Here is a 22,697-nt window from a genome sequence, read left to right as displayed (position 1 = left end):
TCACAATTCTGAGATATTAAGTGGCATCTGACAGCAGAGAAAGTTGCAATTTTGAGGTATCCAGTCAACATTTTTAAATAAAGTTGCAATTTTGAGGTATAAAGTCACAATTCTGAGATATTAAGTGGCATCTGACAGCAGAGAAAGTTGCAATTTTGAGATATCCAGTCAAAATTTGGATATAAAGTCACAATTTTGAGATATGGTCACAATTCTGAGATAAAAAAAAAAAAATTGCATTTGAAAGCTGAGATAAAAAATTGCAATTTTGAGATATCCAGTAAAATTGTTGATATAGTCACAATTTTGAGATATAAAGTCACAATTCTGAGATATAAAGTGCCATCTGACATCTGTGATATAAAGTCAAATGTGAGATTAAAAATGGCAATTTTGAGGTATCCAGTCAACATTTTTAAATAAAGTTGCAATTTTGAGGTATGAAGTCACAATTCTGAGATATTAAGTGGCATCTGACAGCAGAGAAAGTTGCAATTTTGAGATATCCAGTCAAAATTTTGATATAAAGTTGCAATTTCGAGATATAAACTTGCAACTGAGATGTAAAGTTGCAACTGAGACAATAAGTATAAAATATATAATCGCACTGTGAGATGCAAAGTCACAATGGTGAGATAAAAAGTCACAATTACGTGAAATAAAGTATAAGTGAGCCTGCTGATGCCCAACTCAAGAATGTCTACCCCCTTGACAGGGGATCAAACAGAAAACGGATTCACTTCTTTTTCAAGGGGCCAAGGCGAGGCACTGAAGTCAGGCAGCAGGCGGGCGGGCGGGCGAGAAAAGAAGAGGGGTGTATTTCTGAGGAGTTAAGGGCTTTGGTTTTCAGAGGCCACGCTGATGTGGTGAAGGCAGAGCACTTACTGTAAGCTTTATGGCTTTCTCGGGAGCCACGCCCAGAAGCTGCGGTACGAGGCCTATAATTAGAAAACAAGTTGATTAAAAAAGACAGGGGTGAGGGAAGCACGACTTTCCTCAATATAAAAGCTGCAGCGCTGCCTCCAATTCCCTATCATCCACGCACTAATGAACACTATTGATGTGGAGTGCTTAAATATTGGAAACTTAACAGTGCTACAAACTCTATTTCCCTTTAAAAACAGCCTTAACCAAAGTTTACACAGCCCTCAATTACAACACAGATTTCTGGCTTAGACAAAAATAAACTAAATAATCTGATTTAAAAGTGATGACCCACCCCCGGCAGTAACAAACAAACTCAGTAATGTGGGCATACTGTACGAGTCCAAATAGGCCACACAGCTAGATGAATACAAACATTTCCCGCGTGCATGGCCTACGGAGCGCATTTGTGTTTATATACAAGCAGAGAATTAGAAAAAAAAACGTTATCATCCATCGAATATCCCGTAAACAGTTATTGTTCTCGCATGCTGCTCATTTCTTTGTGTTTGCCAGGATCATTGGCTGTTGACTCTACCAATTTCTGTGCTTCTACGTTGTTAGTAAACAATCAGTGTGACTTTTATTATGTGATGAAATGTATTAGTAAAAATGTTTATTACTGCCCTGCATTACGGAATCTGAAAGCCGACATGCTAAAGAAGAAAACAGAATGAACCTGTATTTAATTTAATTTACTTAATCATCAAATTTGACTTTTATTTTTTTGAAGTTACTCAAAATTCCAAATCAAGCTACAATGGGAAAGACGCTTGTGTACTAAATGTACACTAAACTTTAAGGTATTTTTTTATGCATTTGCTAAAAGCCTGGTCTGCCCACTTCCTTAGTTAAAAACTAAACTACTGTATTTATATGCAAAACAAAAGCACTTTGTGCTCACTTCAAATATAGTGCTCTGTAAAGCACTGATATGCTCTGCTAAAACGAGCACTGAATGTTCGTACCATCCCGTAATAATTCTGCACGGGTGATGGAGATCTCAGCCTCTCTTTTGTCAGCTTTATGATTGACAAATACCAGTAGTTAGTGTTCTCAATGGAGGTCACATGGCAATTGCACCTTGCAATCACAATTTGAATCTGTGACCTCACAGAATGCTTTAAAAACTCGTGTTCCAGCTCTAAAAGCAGAGCAGATCCTTATTATCTGAGCGCCATTGACTGCATAGAGCATTCATGTTCTTCATTGTTAAGTTCCTGTGCTGGTATGTGCCCTTTCATGCTCAGCACATTGTCCCCTCGAGCAGCGAAGGTAGACTTAATCTCTTCAAAGCAGGTAAGGTCAGAGGGAAGATGACCTGCCCCTGGCTTTCATGAAAACGCTTTTTGTTGGCGCGTCCCTGACGGCCTGGCCGTGCGGAGCCACTGACCTCTGTAGAGACCGAAGAAGCCCTCGTAGCGCACAACCTTCTTGAAGCAATCAATGCTGTTCTTATACATCAGCTCATCCACGAAGGATCCTGAAGAACGCTGGTTCTGCATGCGGGTCTTCACCAGGTCGATGGGGTACACGGCAGTGGCACCCACGGCTGTCGTGAGAGAAGATTTGTTTAAAACTACAAACGATATGGAAAAGCGAGACTGTTAAAAGAGATGCGCACCCAAGGGGGCTGATGAAGGACACATCAAACAACAATCGAAAAGACCGGATGGGAAGAAAGTCAGGATATTTTTGCAGAGCACATCAGTCAATTCTTATCTGCCAACTTTGGGGTGGACACAAAGGGAATACAGCACCGACAGGCTTAATTAAAGAGTGAGTCGCCCTGCACTACCTCCTTATTACCTTGTCTCCTCCGAGAGAGCCAGTCTGGAGCCAAACACAGGCCCAAGCACCACCTCCTTACGTACACACAGACCAACACACACACACACACACACACACACACACACACCTCTGATCACTCACAGGTACAAAAGAATCCACCCAGGAGGTTCCCATGGTGCACAACCTCATTAAACGGGAGAAATAGCTTCCTAAGAAGGCAATAGGGCAGGCTTTGTTTTTCTTTTTGTCCAGTGCAGCTATTTCTCGTGTGGAGGAGGGGCAGGTAAAGGTGCACAATGATCCGTGACTGACTCACCTCCAGCCACAGAGCCCAGGGTGAACCTGTACGCCGACTCAGAAGCCTGAATCAGAACCGAGCGAGACACGTCCCCACCAGACTGCTGCGGACAGCAAAAAAAAAGAAGAGAATCAGAACTCATATAATATAATATAATATAATATAATATAATATAATAGTGGCTTTTCCAGCCAATTTTAATATATAATATAATATAATATAATATAATATAATATAATATAATATAATATAATATAATATAATAGAATAGAATAGAATAGAATAGAATAGAATATCGCTTATAAATACAATGTTGTAATGGTGTTATCAAAATCAAAGAGGCTTTTTTCCAAATATAATATAATATAACTTATAAATAAAAAGTTGCAAAGCTGTTACCAAAGCAAAGAGTGGCTTTTTACAGAATTTTTTTATATAATATAATATAATATAATATAATATAATATAATATAATATAATATAATATAATATAATATAATATAATATAATATAATATAATATAATATAATAGTGGCTTTTCCAGACAATTTTAATATGCTTTTCCAGACAATTTTAATATAGAATAGAATAGAATAGAATAGAATAGAATAGAATAGAATAGAATAGAATAGAATAGAATAGAATAGAATAGAATATCGCTTATAAATAAAATGTTGCAATGGTGTTATCAAAATCAGAGGCTTTTTTCCAAATATAATATAACTTATAAATACAAAGTTGCAAAGCTGTTACCAAAGCAAAGAGTGGCCTTTTACAGAAATTTTTTATATAATATAATATAATATAATATAATATAATATAATATAATATAATATAATATAATATAATATAATATAATATAATATAATATTACGTATAAAATATAATACGTTTTCAAGAAAAGTTTCTTGAGCACCAAATCAGCAAACAATAATTAGAATGTATCATGTAAGACTGGAAAAACTGGAATAATGGCTGCTGAAAATTTAATTACATTATGAAAATAGTTATTTTAAATTGTAATAATATTTCACAATATCACCATATTTATATAATTTTACAGATAATTGTTTTTTGCTTATATAACTCAAATCTGGTGTTTTGAAGAAATTTGTTTGAATTTAAAATGTCCCCTTTCATTTGTGTTATTTCAAAGTTTTGATGAAATTACTAATATTCTAAAATGAACGAAGAAAATAGAGGATCGAATGAGTAGGTATGCCGAAACTAAATGAAACAACCTCCCATGTAATGAGAAATGCAATTTTTTAGCATAGCGTTAGTTGAGACGAGCAGAAACCACAGTCGAGCGGGTCCAGCCACGGCCGTAGCCCCACAGTTAGAGCGAGCACAAGAAATAAGGCCAGCCAGAACCATCCAAGCCTCCCATGCTACATTCCCCGCCAGAGATACAGTCGCCCTGCCTACCCGGGACCACCTGTCAGGAACCTCAAGGTAACTGCCCGGACCGCCCCTCTCTCAGGCTCACTGAGGGGTTAAGGGTGTGGGATAAACTGTGTTTGGGGGGGGAGGTGGTGAGGGAGAGCTGGCCAGCAGCCCATAAGGCCAGACCACAGCCCAAAGCGGCTCATTGTGGTGGGACTGGCGTCTCTGTCCCGGGCCCCCGCTTCGAACGGCCCTGCGCGAAGGAATAACTCAGCCCTCAATGTGTTTGGAGGCAGAACTTCTGATAAAATAAAGAGGGAATATCTAGGCAGAGACACACTCTCTTTCTTTTTCCTGCAGAGTAGTCAAGCCTTTCTGTCTGTTTTCATTTCCCCTCATCTCGCCATCAGACGTTGATAAGTTTCCTCGACCGCTGGGCTTGCGTTTCATTTACAGCTTTTTATATGAGTGATCTGTGTGCCGATGACAGATTCAGATGTTCTCTTCTTTCACTGCTCTGGTCGGAGCGAAGGCTCGAGCTCAGCAGTAGCGGATGAAAAATTCCAGAGGGGCTGGAAATGATGCGTTGATCAGAAGCACGAATTTATAAACACAAGTTCTCAAAATATATCTAACATAAAAGCAACCAAGACATTAAAAATAAAATCGAACAATCCGCTCCCTATTTCTGTTGTAAGTCTGCTAACCAAGAGTCAAAATCGCTCAAGTGCACAAGCATTTCAAGAATGCACCGTAAACGCCACTACATTTACTTATGCTGTCACGTCTCTTTGAGAATTTGAGATTGCAATGAGTGCAATAGTAAATGCATGAAGAATATGCCTTATTTTGTTTGTAACTATCCTTTATGTATCTCTTTTTGTTATTATTTATTTATTCATTCATTTATACACTACTGCTTAAAGTGATCGGTAACATTTTTGGTAGCACTTTACAATAAGCATTCTTTAAGGGGTCATATAATGCCATTTTTGTACAAGCTAATATGATTCTTTAGGGTCTAAATTAAAAGTTTGTAATATACTTTAATTAAAAATTCTCATTAGTATTGTAAGAAAACACTAATTTTACCTGGTCAAAAACAGCTCTGTTTTCAGCACGGCGTTTAAGTGCATGTGTCTTTAAATGATAATGAGCTTTGCTCACCCCGCCCCTCTGTTCTGTGCGTACACCGTAACACAATAACACAATAACCATAACGCGTTGTTCATTATAAACGTGGGATTATGAATTATATTGAGAACGTCGTATATAGAAAACATGCCGTAATGTACCGAGTGTAAACAGCCGCATTCATCGTGAAGCGTGCAGCAAGCGATTTGCAAAGATTAATATAAATATTAATATAAAGGTTAATAAAACGTTACACTCGCTTCTTCTTCTGGAGGTGCAGCAGGAACACGAATAGTTGGTACCGATCCTTTTTTCAGGAGCAGCTTCTTAGCAAAACCAGCTTTATACTGATCGTTTGTAAAGCAGTCTGGTGTGTGAAATGATTCGCGCAAACATGAAAGCATTGACGTTGATCGTGGGGAATATTCCCTTCGAAAACAAACTCAGCCACTGCGTCTTCAGCGGTTCGGATTTAGGAACATCAAAATGACTGCTGTGCTCCTTATTGAGCCCAAGAACAGAACACCACAATCGTTTAGACGGCATTCTGCTCATAGACAGTGCTCCAGCGTATCAACAATGACGGCGCCGGTCCGTGTGGACTATGATTGACAGCTCGCTCACGAGCGAGGGCGGGTCTGTGTTGAAACGCTGCTGTCAATCAACAATCGTGGGAGGGGCGTCGATTTTGTGACGTCACAAAATCGAACGGCTTGATTTGAGACGGGGGAAAACATATAAGAAGATTTAAAAAAAAAAACACTGGATGGATTTTTGTAATTTTATGATGGTTGTGTACAGGCACTGCCAACACACATTTCAGTACAATCAACTTGTAAAAGTGCATACCATTATATGACCCCTTTTAGTTAACATTAGTTAACTATATTAGTTTACATGAACTAATAATGAAATGCACGTCTACAGCATTTATTAATTTTTGTTAATGTTAATTTCAACATTTACTAATACATTATTAAAATCATTAGTTGTATTTGTTAACATTAGTTAATGCACTGTGAACTAACATGAACAAAAAATGAACAACTTTATTTGTATTAACTAATGCGAACAAAGTTTTTTAAAGAAAAATTCAGCAAGGACCCATTAAATTGATCGAAAGTGACAAAGACATTCACTAGAATAGGTGTTCATGTTCGAATGTTCAAAAAACACATTATCTTTCACATATTCTCCATTGTTGCAGCTCCTCTCTTCACAGTCTGTCAGTAACGCTCTGTTTAGTTCCTGTCTCTATGAAGCTCCTCCTTCTGAAAAGCGTGATGTGCTCTGATTGGTCAACTGGACATGTTGTCAACAGATTGGTCAACTGTTGTGATTGGTCAACCAAGCATGTTTGGGAAATGTCCCGCTCCTTACTATAACACGAGCTTCAACACACTACTAACTAACTCAACCAGGCCCCGCCCCTTTATTCTGCGTATGCCTTGGGCAGGAATTATTTAAACGAGGAATATTGTGACGTGTTCAATCCCGGAAGAAAACTCACGACTACAATGGAGGCGTTTCAGGGAGTTCAGAAACAGTGACACTGATATAGAGGAAAAACTGCCTTTGAGTGACACAAACAGTAATATTTCACACTAAAGAAGTTGAGCATGTAAAAGACAAGATTTAAAACAAGAGTACGTTCAGTTTCTGTAGCTTACCTGTCTTTGAATCTCAGCAAGGTTGTAAGGAAGAGCTCCCTCCTCCAAAGGCGCAATCATCTCAATGTCAACTAAACCAACACGCCTGTAGACAGCAAAAACACAGGCAGACATATCAAAACGGCTAAACAGATTTTTTCAGAGCACATCTTTAAGATGTTTGAGGAAGAGTGGTAGGTATAGTGTGCCCTCACAAGTAACAACCTCACAATCTTAACTCAAAGAGAGTTGGGCAATTACAGTATCGCATTGCAAAGAAATAATAATGCCCAAAAAGCAATTCCAGATCACCGTTTACTCCAGAGATATTATAAGACCCACCCAGCAGAGCCATAAGTCAGTTCATAGGTCAGGGTATCTGACTCTACAAATATGTTCATGTGATATTCTTTGGTTTCCAAAAGATGGGTTTAGCTCACCATGATTACGGCTCAGAGCAGATATTTAGTAAATATACTTCCAAGCTCATTACAGTTCTGGTAAGAACGCTGCAGCAGTTACAGTGGTGTGGAAACATGTGTGCTCGCTGCATGCTGCAGAAAAGCTAGAACAAGCTGGACTGTGTTCAAAACCTCCCGCTGTACAATAATAGGAAGAGTCATGTATCATCGTCTATGCAATTGTCAGAACAAGACTCAGAATAGAGACCAGAAAACTTTTCACATATAATTACAGAAGTCAAACAATGCCGTTTTTAGAAGGCGAGAGTGGCTAGAGGGCTCTGAAGCACAGAGGCTGAGCTGAAGTGTGTTATGGCTGAGCCTCGAACCCTCCTCTTGATGGGGAGAGGCTCTCAGACGGTGACTGTCGCCATGGTGACTCACCCTCTTGGCTCAGACAGGTCGGCCAGCTGGAAAAGGATGTCCACTTCCATAGGGGTCACCTGGCCAAACCTCTGGGCAGCGATGATGAACTCCTCTGGAAAACAGGGAAAGAGAGGGATTTTATTCTTGCGAGATTTGAATTAATTAAATATTTGTCACAAAGATATACAGTGGTTCCAAAAAGGATGTTTTATTTATAGAATGTTTTAGTCTCTAATGCTCACCAAGGCTGCATTTATTTGATCAGAAATACAGTGAAGACAGCAATATTGTGAAATATTATTACAATTTAAAATAACTTTTATTTGAATGTTATAAAATATAAACAGTATTTTCAGCATCATTACTCGAGTCTTCAGTGTCACATGATCCTTAAAAAAAATTATTTGAATATGCTGATTTGCTGCTCAAGAAGAATTTCTTATTATTATCAATGCTGAAAATATTTAAGGCTTAATATTTTGTGTGCAAATGTGATACATTTTGTTTCCAGGATTTATTAACAGAAAGTTCAAAAGAACAGCATTATATATATGAATTTGTGTGTGTATGTGCATATATTTATAGATCGTTTTTAGTCTTTACAGTCACTTTAATTAATGCATCCATACCAAATAATTTCTTGAGAAGGATCTTTTTCACCCCAAACTTTAGATTGGTACTGCATTTGACCACTTAAGCCACATATAATATAAAATACATGACTAAATAACCATATTAAATCAAGTGGCATCTGCAAACAGATGATGCAAAACCTTTTCTCAGTCGTTTTTGCAAGTTCTTTGTGCCAAATGCTTGCAAGGTCATTTTAGTGGATGTATGAAGTGGATGAATTATGTTTGAAAGTGTCCTACTCCCTCAGAAGGGCAGAGCACTTGAAGTAAACACTCTGAAGGGTGCAGGCACTGTCACATACACCCTATATCGAGCAATACGTCCCCTGACACGTTATTGTCAATTAGAACATTACCTTGGAAACGCAGGAGCAAAATTCTCATTTACAGCTGTTAAAAGTATTCTTTCACATCAAACATTGCCTGTTTGTGTCTTTAATTCAATATAAGTTCAATTTGTGCACCATCTCTATTTGGAACATAAATATGTTAGGTCTTTAGTCCTTAGGTCTACTTAGGTACAAAATTGAGGGTTTATTATTATTATTACCTCAAAATGAATGAATGCCACTCAGAATAACATGATTATAAACAGTAAAATGACTTCCTGAAAGTGGCCATGCTCCCTTCACTAACGGTCTTGTTCAAGGGCTCTTCATGGAGGGATTCAGCTGATCATTTTCTTTTAAAACGACCCTATGCCTTCCAGTACGCTTCATTAAAATAAAAGCTACTTGAATTAAAGTTTTGTTCATTGAGTTTTACAAGGTTTAAGCAGTCCAAATATATTGTAGTGCTATTCATAAACTATTATTTTTACATTAATCTGACTTGTGACGCAGCCTGGAATCAATGCAATATCAAACGGCACCCGACTGAGCTTGGTTTTTCCCAATTTATTTTACTTTTTCTCCATTTCGGTCACCTGATGGAGATTGGGTTCCTCGCCACTGTCGCCTTTGGCTTGCTTAGTTGGAGACACTTAATATTATTGATTTGACTGCTCTGAGAACTGAACTGAGCTGGACGATGACATAACCGCTTTACAGATTAATTGAACTAATTCCATAATTGATCAACTTTACACAGTTCTTGAATCAAACTGAATCAACGCTGATCTGACTTCAGCTGAATTATAACACTGTTATAGTCACTATTATTGAATTCTGTTTGCATTATTAATCATTATTTTCCTGTAAAGCTGCTTTGAAACAATCTGTATTGTAAAAAGCGCAGTATAAATAAAGGTGACTTGACTTGACTTGACTTGACATACACGCATTCCTACGTGATTATAACTCATTCAGATATTTGGTAAATCACTGAGTCCGGGAATGTATTGGATATCAGCTGGTTGTGCAGGTTAAGTGTAGAGTGGTAATGAGCAGAATGAACACAGGCCGGTTAACAGTGGGATTTCCCACTGCACTGGTATAGAGTGACTAGTCTGAAAAAGGCAGCAAGTGTTCTTACACAGAGCCCTATTGAATGAAGGCCAGCTCAGCTTACCCCCGGCCTTAAACACGCTGTGAAGTGTGAAGAACGCTCCAATCAAAGATCACGCAGGGCATCTGCCTCTCCAAAAACAAACACAAGCTACCGATAAGTGTGAGGAACATGCCGCCAAGAGCATTGGACGTGCCAAAAATCATATTTGATTCTACAAAAAAAGTTGGCCTTTCAAGTGTCTGAGTGGAAAAGTAACTCAGAAATCACGTAGTCGTGATCGGTGGCGATGAAATTCTGCTTTAGAATGGCCAGAAAACCGAGCCACATTGAATGTTTTTATACATTCGCTAGCTCTTTTTTCTATCCGCGGCCTGTGTGCGAGGTGATGTGTTCCCTATTTTCCCCAGGTGGCGAGCAATCGCTGTTTGCAATGACGAAACTATGCTTCGGCGTACCGCTCAAAACATACGGAACCAATCAGCTGAGGGTCAACAAGAGAAGTAGACATGGAAATTCGCACGCACAGGTCCCAGCGGAGCCCGATGGCGGCCTACAGCCTCTGTGGGAACAGCAGCGGTAAGTGTAGCCTCCCCACCCCTGGCCCCGGTCTCCACAGGGCTGATAGCATCGCAGCCGGGGTGTGTTCAGCAGGAGTGTGTGTGTCCAAGACGCAGAGCTCCATTGCAGCCAGACTATGAGGGCTGTTTCACAGGTCAGCAGTTGGCCAGGGAGACACAGACCAAAAGGTTTTTTTAAGGTTTTGGGGGATTTGTTTCAAAAATGCACTCCTTGGTGGGCAAACGACAGCTTTACAAAATTATTTCTCTTCTTTTAATGAGCTAAAGATGAGTTGTTAATAAATAAATAAAAATGTAAAAAAAAAAAAATTGTAACAGCAAACTGATGCTATATATGAAGAGTTCAGATGCAAAAGCCTCTAAGTGCCATCTGAAATTTTCTTGTAGAATGATCATTTTTATCAAGCTCGTATATTTAAGGTCAGCAATTTCACTTAAATGGCAATGAAAATTACCTATTAATTGTCATTTAAGTCAAGTTACTGAACTTTAATTTCAAAATTTCAGATGGCACTTAGAGGCTTTTGCATCTGAACTCTTCATATATATATAATGCTATACTTATTTTAAATTACACAATTTATTTAAGTGCATGACAACATATATACGTTTAAAATAGTTTTTAAAATTGAATGAATCTGCACAAGTTGTACTATTTAAATACTATAATTACATATTTACACATTATATAATACAAATAATTATACTGCCTCAACAACATACATATACATGACAAGCAAACAGGGACATCTGCAGCAAAGCATTGTGGGTAACATTGTGTTTTTCGCGGCACATCCACGCTGCGTCCGAAATCACATACTGTATAGTATTTGGTTTGAAACTTACTTCATGACCATTTAAAAACTTAAGTTCTATATAGTATGAATGTGTGTAGTATGAATGATATTTGTACGCAATACATCCACCATAGACATTGTCAATGTCATGCAACCTGTGGCATCAGTTGCAACGCTTTCACCGCCATTCACAAATCCTCTCCAGTGGCCTCATGGGATATTAAAGTGTCCATCCTATGCACACCTCAGAATCTCACCGGAAGAAGTAGGTAATCCAGGTACTTTTCGCCTACTGTTTTAATTCGGGCATACTACTTGGCTCATTTATAGTTTTTCGGTAACACTTTAAGGTGAAATAGTTACACTTTACTACATGTACTTACTATAGTAATAACGGTAAATTATGCATAATTACAAGTAACTAGCCCTAAATCAAACCCTAACCCTGACTCTACAGTAAGTACATGTAGTTAATTATTATTACTCAGTACTTATTTGAGTAAGTACAACGTAACTACGTAACCTTAAAATAAAGTTTAACCAGATTGTCACATACTTTACATGGAAGTATGCATATTCGGACGCAGCGCCAGTCAGTCTAATCAGGGGAAGAAGGACAAGTCAAAACAAAACAGGATTAAAAAAAAAAAAAAACACTAACCTTTAGTAACTTCCACATCTCTGCGGTTGCCTGCCAGGGTGGTGTAGATCTTCCTAATGAGCTCCATGTTGTTTAGCAGAGAGTTGAAGCCATTAAAGTAGGAAAAGCTGACCTGATGTGACGTACTGCCACCGGCTGCCTGCAAAATTGGCAGACGCACACACAGACATTTGCACGAAGACATCCTTTTATGAGGGACAGAGGTGATAAATAGCCGAGAATTCTACGGAGTGCCAAACATTAATCAAGCTACAGTGCGGCGACATCTTTAGCACTTCCACCCCACAGAGCGCTAAATAAATACATGTGTTTCACAGAGAGCCACACTGGCAATTTCAGAGGGATTCAAGCTTGAGGGCCATTTTTAATTAAGCAGTTTTATGAGAAGAGGGACATATAAAGTGGAAAACTAACATGAGGTAAATCTTTAAATAGCATCTGACAGAACGCTTGGTGTTAAAGCTCGGTCGGCCACTCCGATGGCATACGAAAACAGGGAGGAAATAAAGAAAACTAGGCAGTGACCAGACCAGCTAAAATATTAAGCCGTTAAACATTGAAATTCTACATTTTTCAAATGTATTTGATGACTTTAGTTTAGCGCTTGCATAGCTGTCTTCTTGAGGCCTGAGAGGGTTTCTGAAAGAAAAGCAAGAGCGGATCGTCTCTCACTAGATGGCGCTGTGTGCTTTGCAGAAATGGTGACGTCCACCTGAAGCCACAAAAATCAGATCTGCTCTGAAGTTTCCTTAACCAAGATGTCATTAGTAAAATCCCTGCATAAACCTGGCCACAAAAAAAAAAAAAAAAAGTATAAACCTTTATGTAGATGTGATCAAATGTTTATACCTCCTGTCTTGTTTTGCAAGGCCTCTAAATTAGAGGATTGAGTGTATAGACTGGGTCTGACGAGCGTATTGTCTTTAATTTATTTCTAATGGCCTTGAAATTGTGTGTTTACAAACATCTCCCAGAATCCCAAGGTTTATGAGTCACAAATCGAGGAGAAAATGACAGACTCCATGGAGTGTGTATAAAACAGACTGCTCACACACACACACACACACACACACACACCTTACAAACAAATATCTCCCGGTGGTTTATGTGAAAAAAAAAGTCTATCCCGAAGCTGTCATGCAGTACAGCCACTGGCTGAAAAAGGCTAAAGCATAATTAAAACTAAACTCACTGCAACTAAGCATTCCTCCACAAATGGTGTGAGCATGTGGGGTCTGATGGTCACCATGATGTCCCTGAAGTCCAGAGCCGTGACGGCGCCGGTCCTGACCTTGTCTCTCTGCGCAAAAGCCTGTCTGGCATGTTCAAGCTGCATCTCCTGCAACACAGTGAATGTCAATCTGTATCTGCATGCTGGTAGTTTACCGAATGCTGAATTGGAGCAATTTGTACTGCAAAAAAAAAAAAAAAAACAGACATAGATATATTACATGCATGTGATTTTATAACATAAACCAAGTGAGATGTAGCCTATGCTGTACAGCTGGCATTTATTATGTAAAAATGCAAACAAATCATTTCTTTAAAAGGTAAAATCAGCTCCAGATGATATTAACGTTAATAAATATAAAGATTAAATGAATCCTGTGCATTGATCTGAATCAAAAAAGCATCAATACGTTTAGTTTAAAATATATTATAAATATATATTAATCATAATATTATTTTTACTTCTTTTATTCACAACAAAAATTATTATCATTTTTTTAATTAATGCAAACAAATATATTTATTCAAATAAAAATGATTAAATTATTGTGCGTGATGTTTCCACAACATACATATTTTATTGCTTTGAGGCATCTGATAGAGAGGAAACTCTCATTTTGTCGATTGTGCGACTCTTCTGGAACGGTTGCGGTATCACATCAAGAGACGAGAATGACTTTCTTACACATCTCAGGCTTTTAAAGAGAGTTGTTTTTCTCTCTCCCAGCATAATTGAGCACCCGGTCCAAAATACTGGAAATATAGGTCTGCTGTGCGAATATGGACGTGTCTTCGTATAGAAGGAACGCCTGCGCAAAAAACACTATTAGAGAAAATGTCAAAGCTTTGAATGTCAGACTCCGTGCTAACCTATTTCTGATATTATAGAAATGTCACTCTCCTCATAAAAAAAAAAAAAAAAAAAAACTAAAATAACACAGTTACAGATTGTTACTGGTAATTTCTCTATCATTAACCTATTTTTCACATCAATATACTTATTTAAATATTTGCAAATCAGATGCTGGAAAAACAAAGATGATTTATTTAGGTTAAAAAAAAAAACGTCTTATAAATGCTCCTGTGCCTTTCGCAAACAATGTTTTAAACAAGGAGGAAATGCCAGTAGCACTGTAAATAAAACAAGAGCAGAGGTAGAGGTAAATAATATCTGGCTGCTGTCTCGCATTGTGCTGCTCCAGCCACAAGCATGTGGAATTGCATAATAATTGTGGCTCTGAACCTTACAGTTTACAGTTAGTCTCTTAAAACGTTAAATTACTGCAACTGTGAGTGTTTCAAAAGCATGGTTTTTATTTAGGTAGGAGAAGAACAGAACCTCCGAAAGCCAATATTGAAACCGCCATGGCATTTATTGTGCCTTTAATTGTCTTTGGATTCAAATAAAAACATTTGATGAGGCATCTCTGCTTGGGTCAATTATTTTAATTCAAGCGCTGGCATTAAAACCGCATTTAAACGGTCTTGAAGATCTCATCATCACTGTTCAGGTTAAAGAAACAGCAAGGTGTTACACCTTTGGCTAAGACTCAGTAATGCCATTTCTGACGGACATCATGACATATTTGTAGGAGGACATATTGACACAACGTCAGTGTTGGAAAGCATCCATTCATAATTTCGTGAATCTGTGGGTTTCATTGAGACGTGAAGATGCTGGTTCATTTTTTACAGTGCTGCACGATACCGGAGTGGATCGAATCTAACACCGGTTTTTAAAATCACTCCACAAGTTGCCAATTCAAAGAAAATGAAATAAATGAAACGGGAAATGTGTTTTTTCATCGTTTTCGAGTTCCAAAAACAAAATGAATCCCGTCTTGGCCACAAACACAATATCGGCGTGTTTCTCGTAGTTTCCCAAAAACCCATCTGGTCCAAGTTAAGTTTAATATAAAAAGCTCATTCAGATATAGCGAGCGTAGATGCAAACTTGGCAGAGCGACCCCCTCACACCCCCTCTGCCCGCTCTCAGGTCTAGACGCTATATTGGAAAATTTCTAGCACGCCACAAATACAAAAGGAATACTGCTATTCTTCTTGTAGGAGAAAAACATTACCTGTTTTAGGGGAATCGCTAGACTGCTCTGAGGTTACGTCAGCTAATGAGAAACAAATGCTGGTGTAGGAATATAACTCCAGTGTTTCATTAATGACTAACTAGGTCAATATGCCTCGTTGTGCTGCGGGAAACCGTGCCCAGATCTGTGTGTCAATCTAGGCGAGACCAGGCGCAAAACACACCAAACAAGACATTACATCGATCCGAGCTCTTGCGGCGGCGAAGGAAAGTGTGTGATGGGGACGGTGTGAAAGTGAGTGCGTTCGGGTGTGCGGGTGTGCGACTGTGCGTGGGGGGGAAAGGTGGGCAGAAGAAAGAGAAATTAGACAGCAGTCGTACCCACCAGCAGAAACTGAGTGAACTCCCCGTAGTTAAGGTGTTTCTTCCTCTCCGCGCCAAAGTGAAGCTGAACAAATTCTGAGTTCCAGTTAAAGGGGATGTGCTGGTGAATAGTGGTCTGACCGAAAACTTGTTTCACATCCTCTGAAATCAGAGATAAGCCTGGCATCAGAAATGTCATTGTTGAGGATCGAGTTACAAAAACGATGCATTGTCAGATTTCTATGATTGCACCGGCAAAACACACATTATTTCTTTTTCTTCCTTTTTTAAGTTAAAGCATTTAAAAAAATGTATTATATTATATAAAAGCTATTAAAAAATATTTAAAATTCTGCACTATTTGAAGTGAATACGTGACACTGTACAGAAAGTCAGATGTTCTTGCTCTTTGAATCATTTCAGATCATGCTTAAACATATGATCATCAGGTTGTGGCGTTCATTAAATCAAAAATAATAAGAAAAACACTAAGACATTGTGATATTCATGGTCATTTTTCAATTCAACCGTTCACTCATGCTAGAAATGGTGCTGTCAAATAGATTAATCGCGATTAATTGAATCGAACAAAGTTTGTAAATACATAATACATTATTATATATATACACACTCTCTCTCTCTTGCTCTCTCTCACTCACACACATATATATATATATATATATATATACACACACACACACAAACATTTATGTTAGGTGAATCAATTTGACAGTACTAGTAATGAAACATTTTTATTAAATTAGAAAAAAAATAAAAAAACAGAAGCGGCAAAATGCATCATTGAATTGAAGACCATGACAATAAAAGCGAAGAAAAATGGGGTTGAACATTTTGCCGAGAAGCATTCCTCATGAAGCGCAACAACCAGTTTTTTTTCCTATTTATGGCAAATGATAAACAGTAAGCAGTCATACAGCAGATGCTTTTTATAGTATTACAACAGAGTTCCACTGTGGAGCTACTCCAGACCTTTATTTTATCAGTGTTTATGAACCTGTCAACACTTCTCAGTCCTTCTTTAGTTATATCGCTTTGGAGTTGCATGGCAGCCTGCAAGTTTTATTACCTCTAATTCACCTAATTGAAGTTGAAGGGGAGGGGGGGAGGGGGGGAACGAAAAAAATGCTAGTCATTCATTAATTAAAACCTAAATTTTCCAAACCCTTAAAAAAAATAACCCTTCATAATATGACTTGCAATGACAGGGTTTATTAAATGGTGAAAAAAAGACTGTTTAATGTAACAGCAAGAGACCTTTAATGCTTTTAATGACATTAAGAGGGTTATAAACGGGAGGCTCCTGTTCGCTTTAACACAGAGCGGCATTTCATTTTCCGACCCTCTGTAGTGCATCACAATAAAGTGATTTTGACATGACCATAATCTTAGTCAGAAGTTATTTGCTATTTATGTTGAGGTGACTGCAGCAGTTGAAAAACAGGTGTATGAGACAAATACTGCCTTACATTCTCATTCCAGCTCAACCTGACGACATGAGCAACAAGCACCCATTGAACAGCAAATCTAAATAACTATGTCATATGTATATGAAATACGCATATATGTGCATGCATTATCTGATCTTATTCCCTATTGACTAAAACAGGTTGATGAAAGTCTCTTTCTCTCCGCCTCGGCACTTTGGGTAGTGCATTTGAAATGAGATGATCTGACAGGTCTCGCCTACAAAAGGCAAATTAGACTATTTAAGTCAATTAGGGAAATTTAACACATGAGACGAACACATGCATTTTTCTTGTGCCAAGTTCGTTTGCAACACGAATGTAACTGTAAATGCAGCATCTCATACTACTGGTGTATTAAAATCCTTTGTTCTTAATCTGAAATCAAATAAGCGCAATTAATGTACAGCGGAAGATTATACTGATCGTGTTGCGTTTGAAATCAATCTGCATTTTAAAGTGGCTGAATAAACCGGATTAAGAGTTTTACCTTAACTGATTCTAAGTGACAGGAATCTACCTAACCTAATTGATTTAGGCATTCAGCTGATCCAATTAGTGATTATTAGGCCAAAATATGGACATTCATGTGAAGGAAATTCAAATGAATTGAAATTCCTGTGATGAAACTACAATCTTAAACTAAAATATACTAAAACATCACACGCTTTTTATCATTTAAATGTGCAAAACAAAACAAAAAAAAGAGTGTTCTTACGGAAAGTGAAGTACCTAAAACCTTCAACGAAAAAAATACTAAAAACATAGGACTGTACAATGTAAAATTATCGCAATATTGCAAATGTAAATGCATATCGCAACAGCTTGTAATAACTGGGGTCATGAACAAAAGACACAAGAGAAAATCACTCAGTGCTCTTGGCTGAATAACTTTTGTAGCTTTAATAAGAATATATTTAATTCATACAGTGAAAACTAAGCAGTGTTTATTTTTACGTTTGATTATTCAGTTTCTGTTGTTTAGGATAACCTGAACCCCTAAACCCCGTGGTTTACACTGATGTTAAAATAACACTTCTTATGCCACAGTAAAACACTGATGTTCACTTGTAGAAGTTGTAGGGATGTTTTCTTGTCACAAAAAGAGGATATAAATATATCTATATAAAGAAAAACCTATAATGTAGGTTATTAAAGTTTACATATATTTTAAAGATAATTGAAGTTTATTTTACACACTTTAAGCATTATCGAATCGCATATCGCATTCAGGGCTCTACAGTGCGCCCATTTCACTCGCACATGCGAGTAAATATTTCGGCGTGCGAACGTGAAAAAATATTTGGGCGCACTCGTGCGAGTGACAGCATTTTTCAATAGAAACAGCTGCAAATACATCTTAATGAGGAGGGGCAGAGTAGGACACTATATTACCGGGAGATCAGTCATTTAGGCCTAAATCTTCAGTAGCTAGTCTGTAGCCTCATAAAAAAAAAAACTACAGTGCCCATACACGAACTATTTTAGGACCCTATAATTTCCGCAATCGCGGACGGAATCGCGGAATTGGCAAATTAACGCGGAATCTAGTGTCAACGCGGAATTTTACATATTTGGAATAAAATTCTGTTTTTGTGTGGGAGAAAAACGTATGTCTGAGGAAAATCGCATATTACTGAAAGAACGAGCATAGAGAGAGGCCCGGTCGCGCGCGCGTCTTCAAACTGCCTTGCTCTCTTTCATTCCCTCGCGTTTATTAATCTAAATCAATTGAGAATTGACACAATGGTAAAAGATCGGAAGAACGAGGTTTCACGTGGAGCATTCGGATATTTTTTTTCCTGAATTAGGCTACCGCTGTGTGTGAATTGTGAAAAAAAAAAAAAAAACTTTTTTACCTTTCCTTCTCTGAAAAGCGTTCCGCCCATTCAGCTGACATAAAAAACACTTCCAATAAACTAAACTAAACCTATCCAATGATGAAATGTTTTCTGTGTTGACAAATCTTGTGCGATGTCCTAAAACTGCCGGGATAATCACACAACGCGTACAAGTCTGCCTAATGATACGTCCGATTCGCGAACTAATGACTCCTTTGAACCGATTCACTTTAATGAATGGTTAAAACAACTGATCTGTCCAACACTGAATCGGTTCGGTGTATAACAAAATCGGTAACACTTTACAATAAGGTTCCATTTATTAAACTCTAGTTAACTAGATCAGTTAACATTAACTATTAATAAACTGCACTTCTACAGCATTTATTAATCTTTATTAATGTTAATTTCACCATTTAGTAGCCTACATTATTTAAATGAAAAGTTGTATTTGTTAACATTAGTTAGCTTAATGCACTGTGTGAAGTAACATTAAAAATACAGGGTTAGAGTTAACTAAGATTAACAAAGATGAATAAATACAGTAACAAATGTATTGCTCGTGGTTCATGTTAGTTAGCCTAATACATTCACTAATGTAAACAAACCAAACCACATTTAACATCTCTTAAAATGAGAATTTTGTTTGTTACCTCAATAAATTTAGGGTCACTCCTATTTTATTTGTGTACATTTTAATCATTAACATTAAAAACACTCTTTTTACGACTAAAATTACCAGTAAAGGGTAAAAAAAAACCTGAATTCCCAAAAATTAAAACGGAAAAAACAGAATTTGGGAAAAAATAAAACGGATTTTATAGGGCTTTACTAATTCGCACAGAGGGGCCCTCCCTGGATCCTACAAAATGTGCTGAAAATGGGCTGTCTGCTGGAAAGAGGTCAAGACAACCAGGCTACAAAGCTTGGCCAAGTGACTCAGACATGATCTTCATTTAAAATAAAAAGTGAAACATACATAGGGCCTACATACAATGATAAATGAAATCTACATGACGATAAAATAGAATTAAATGAAAATCTTTTGTTTGAAAGTTTTGGTCTGATGTTCTTAACCTTACAATGAGCATTGTAAATTTAATTGTTGAATAATTCTAATAATAAAACTATAATGATAAACTTATACAACAAAAATGACTGTGCCCCCAAATATTTGTCTGTGCTCCTAAATTTTTTTATTTAGGCGCACCAGTGCTCCTTGTTCAAAAAGTAAGTGTAGAGCCCTGATCGCATTATTGAAAGAGTTATTGCATATCGCATTTTTCTTCAATATCGTGCAGCCCTAAACATCACACACTTTTTATGGTGGCACTTTATTATTGTACTATGCACTATGCACAATAACTGGGTAATAACTAGGTACTAACCATGAACCTAAACCTAACCTTAACCCCTGTAGTTACCTTATATTACCCAGTATTTTCTTAGGTAAGTACACTGTCAGTACATGCAAGTACATGTAAAATAAAGTGCAGCCCTTTTCAGCATTTAAATATGCAAACAAAAAACAGAACAGAACCAAACCAAACCAAATGAACCCAAAAAACATTGTACAAGTACATATACTGTAATAAAGTGCAACCCTTTTATCATTTAAATGTGCAAAAAGTTGGAGTAAAACAACTTTCAAATGTGGTAAATTCGCTGATCCGCAAGGCTTTTGAATGCCTAAATAAAAGACACAAATGTTCAAAAAACATTTATATATATATACGATTCATAATTAACATATAAAACAGCTTTTCTGCCAAGTAATATAGCTAATTCTCGTAACTGTAGGCCAGCAACACAGCAGCTAGGCCCATTTTTGCAGAACGTGCGCGGACACAGGTGAACTATTATCAACATTCAAACGCAGCTCATCCAATCAGAACTCTGTTTTATAAAGAGCATTGTACACTTACCAAAAGTGGCAAAGCCATTTCCAGTTTTGTCGAAGAGCTGGAAGGCGACCATGAAGAGGGCATCCGGAGCACACAGCACCGACTCAAACGCCAGAAACTCCTGGAAGGAGATCAACCTGATGGAGACAAACAGACTTACAGCCTACATATTGTGGACACTTCACTCCACCAGCCTGGCATTACATTATTGAATGATGAGAGGGTATCACTCGCTGATTACTGCTTCTCGTCGCCAAACAAAAAAAGGTAGCACATATTTTCATTGTGAACACTTGACACTTGAGTGATTTGTTCAACTGTAATTATCAGCCTAAAATTATGATGTACAAAACATCTAAACACACAGTCCAGCTTCAATTCTAGGCCCAGAGATTAAGTGAATGACAAAACAATTTGACATAACAGGCTTTTCAATGATCCCAATCTTGATTGAAGTGCTTCCAATTTGACTGTCAAATGTCATTACCTTACTGAAAACGGGACCAGTTCATATAAGACCCCCAGAATGGTTGGGAACTCAGTAAATCATGTGATTACAAGAGAATCAATCAACCAACAAGTCATGCAGCAGTACAGTAAGGAAATGATCAGGAAGAATTACTGGGATGCATGTACACTACCAGTCAAAAGGAGACGCTTAATTTCTGAAATAAATTCATATATAAATATATGAACTAAAATATATATAGTTAAAAATATATGAACTATGTTTATTTAAATATATTTATAAAATAATGTAAAGAAATTCATACTTGAACAGATTTGCTCAAACTTTTGACTGCCAGTGCACATTTCGAGAAGCCTTCATATAATTGGCACGATTATTTCATTAGTTCCTTACATGTGTGATGATTTTACAGTAAATGGGTGCTATTGTTCGACAAATAATCAAGTAAACCAGCAGAAAGATTAAAATATGATATCAATAAAAGGGGAACGCTAACAGCACTACTTCTGCAAATGACTAAAAGTTTGAGTTATAATGGAGAGCATGACATCAGAAAACACATAAACATGCACACAAGCGCGCACACACACACGTATCTACCTCATCAAATAACCAATTTCAGCATTCGTAGGAAACCCTGGGGACCATGCAATCTAGTCTTTATTTAAGCGCAGTTCAAAGTTGCCTCAACTCCATTATGAATTTCACAAATGGATACAGCAATTACTCGAGGTCACTGCTAACGAGCAGTCCCAATGCATGCATCTCTAATTTATTTCAATTTCCAGGGAGCAATGATTACATTTTCGTGGCCACTCTAATTAATTTTGTTACTGATGAAATTCAAAGGAACTGAGAATTTGTGCGCTTCCAGCATGCCAAATCAGCCACATTGTGGAGTCAAGAGTAATTGTTTTATTAACTAAGCAGACAGTCGGAGAACAGGAGCCTGCTGTTCCAGAGTGGGTGGAGAGCTTCAAAGGCGATCCGCTGGGCCCGGGCGTCGATGATTGAAAACAAAAAGCAAGGAGAGATACAGATACGGATGCTGATGCTTTTGCAAAAAGAAAAGTCGGACAAAACTCAGCGAGTGATTATGCTGCCTTCACGAGTTATCGGAGCTTCCTAGTTAAAAATTGGACATGAACGCCATTCTCAAGGCGTATTTACCACTTGGAAGCTCTGGGATAATGCTGAAATGGGAAATTTCCTACTTCCCACTTCTGAAGTCGTGATTAC

At 37.6% G+C, this 22,697-nt stretch overlaps 1 protein-coding gene across 2 annotated transcripts in view; it reads right to left on the bottom strand.

Annotated features, from left to right (window-relative positions):
• slc25a13 (solute carrier family 25 member 13) overlaps positions 1 to 22,697 on the bottom strand; it is a 42,098-nt gene that overhangs the window by 14,330 nt on the left and 5,071 nt on the right. For both annotated transcript variants that reach the window (XM_084423773.1, XM_084423774.1), the window contains 9 exons: positions 21,011 to 21,126; positions 15,783 to 15,922; positions 13,319 to 13,465; positions 12,127 to 12,265; positions 8,028 to 8,121; positions 7,204 to 7,288; positions 3,032 to 3,116; positions 2,318 to 2,476; positions 886 to 938 (listed from right to left, as the gene is read on the bottom strand). In XM_084423773.1, coding sequence (XP_084279899.1) covers positions 886 to 938; positions 2,318 to 2,476; positions 3,032 to 3,116; positions 7,204 to 7,288; positions 8,028 to 8,121; positions 12,127 to 12,265; positions 13,319 to 13,465; positions 15,783 to 15,922; positions 21,011 to 21,126 — 1,018 coding nt within the window. The remainder of the gene's footprint in view (positions 1 to 885; positions 939 to 2,317; positions 2,477 to 3,031; positions 3,117 to 7,203; positions 7,289 to 8,027; positions 8,122 to 12,126; positions 12,266 to 13,318; positions 13,466 to 15,782; positions 15,923 to 21,010; positions 21,127 to 22,697) is intronic.

The sequence above is a fragment of the Rutilus rutilus genome (assembly GCF_951802725.1).
Source record: "Rutilus rutilus genome assembly, chromosome: 11".
Taxonomy (NCBI): Eukaryota; Metazoa; Chordata; class Actinopteri; order Cypriniformes; family Leuciscidae; genus Rutilus; species Rutilus rutilus.
This window is presented reverse-complemented; position numbering and strand designations above follow the sequence as displayed.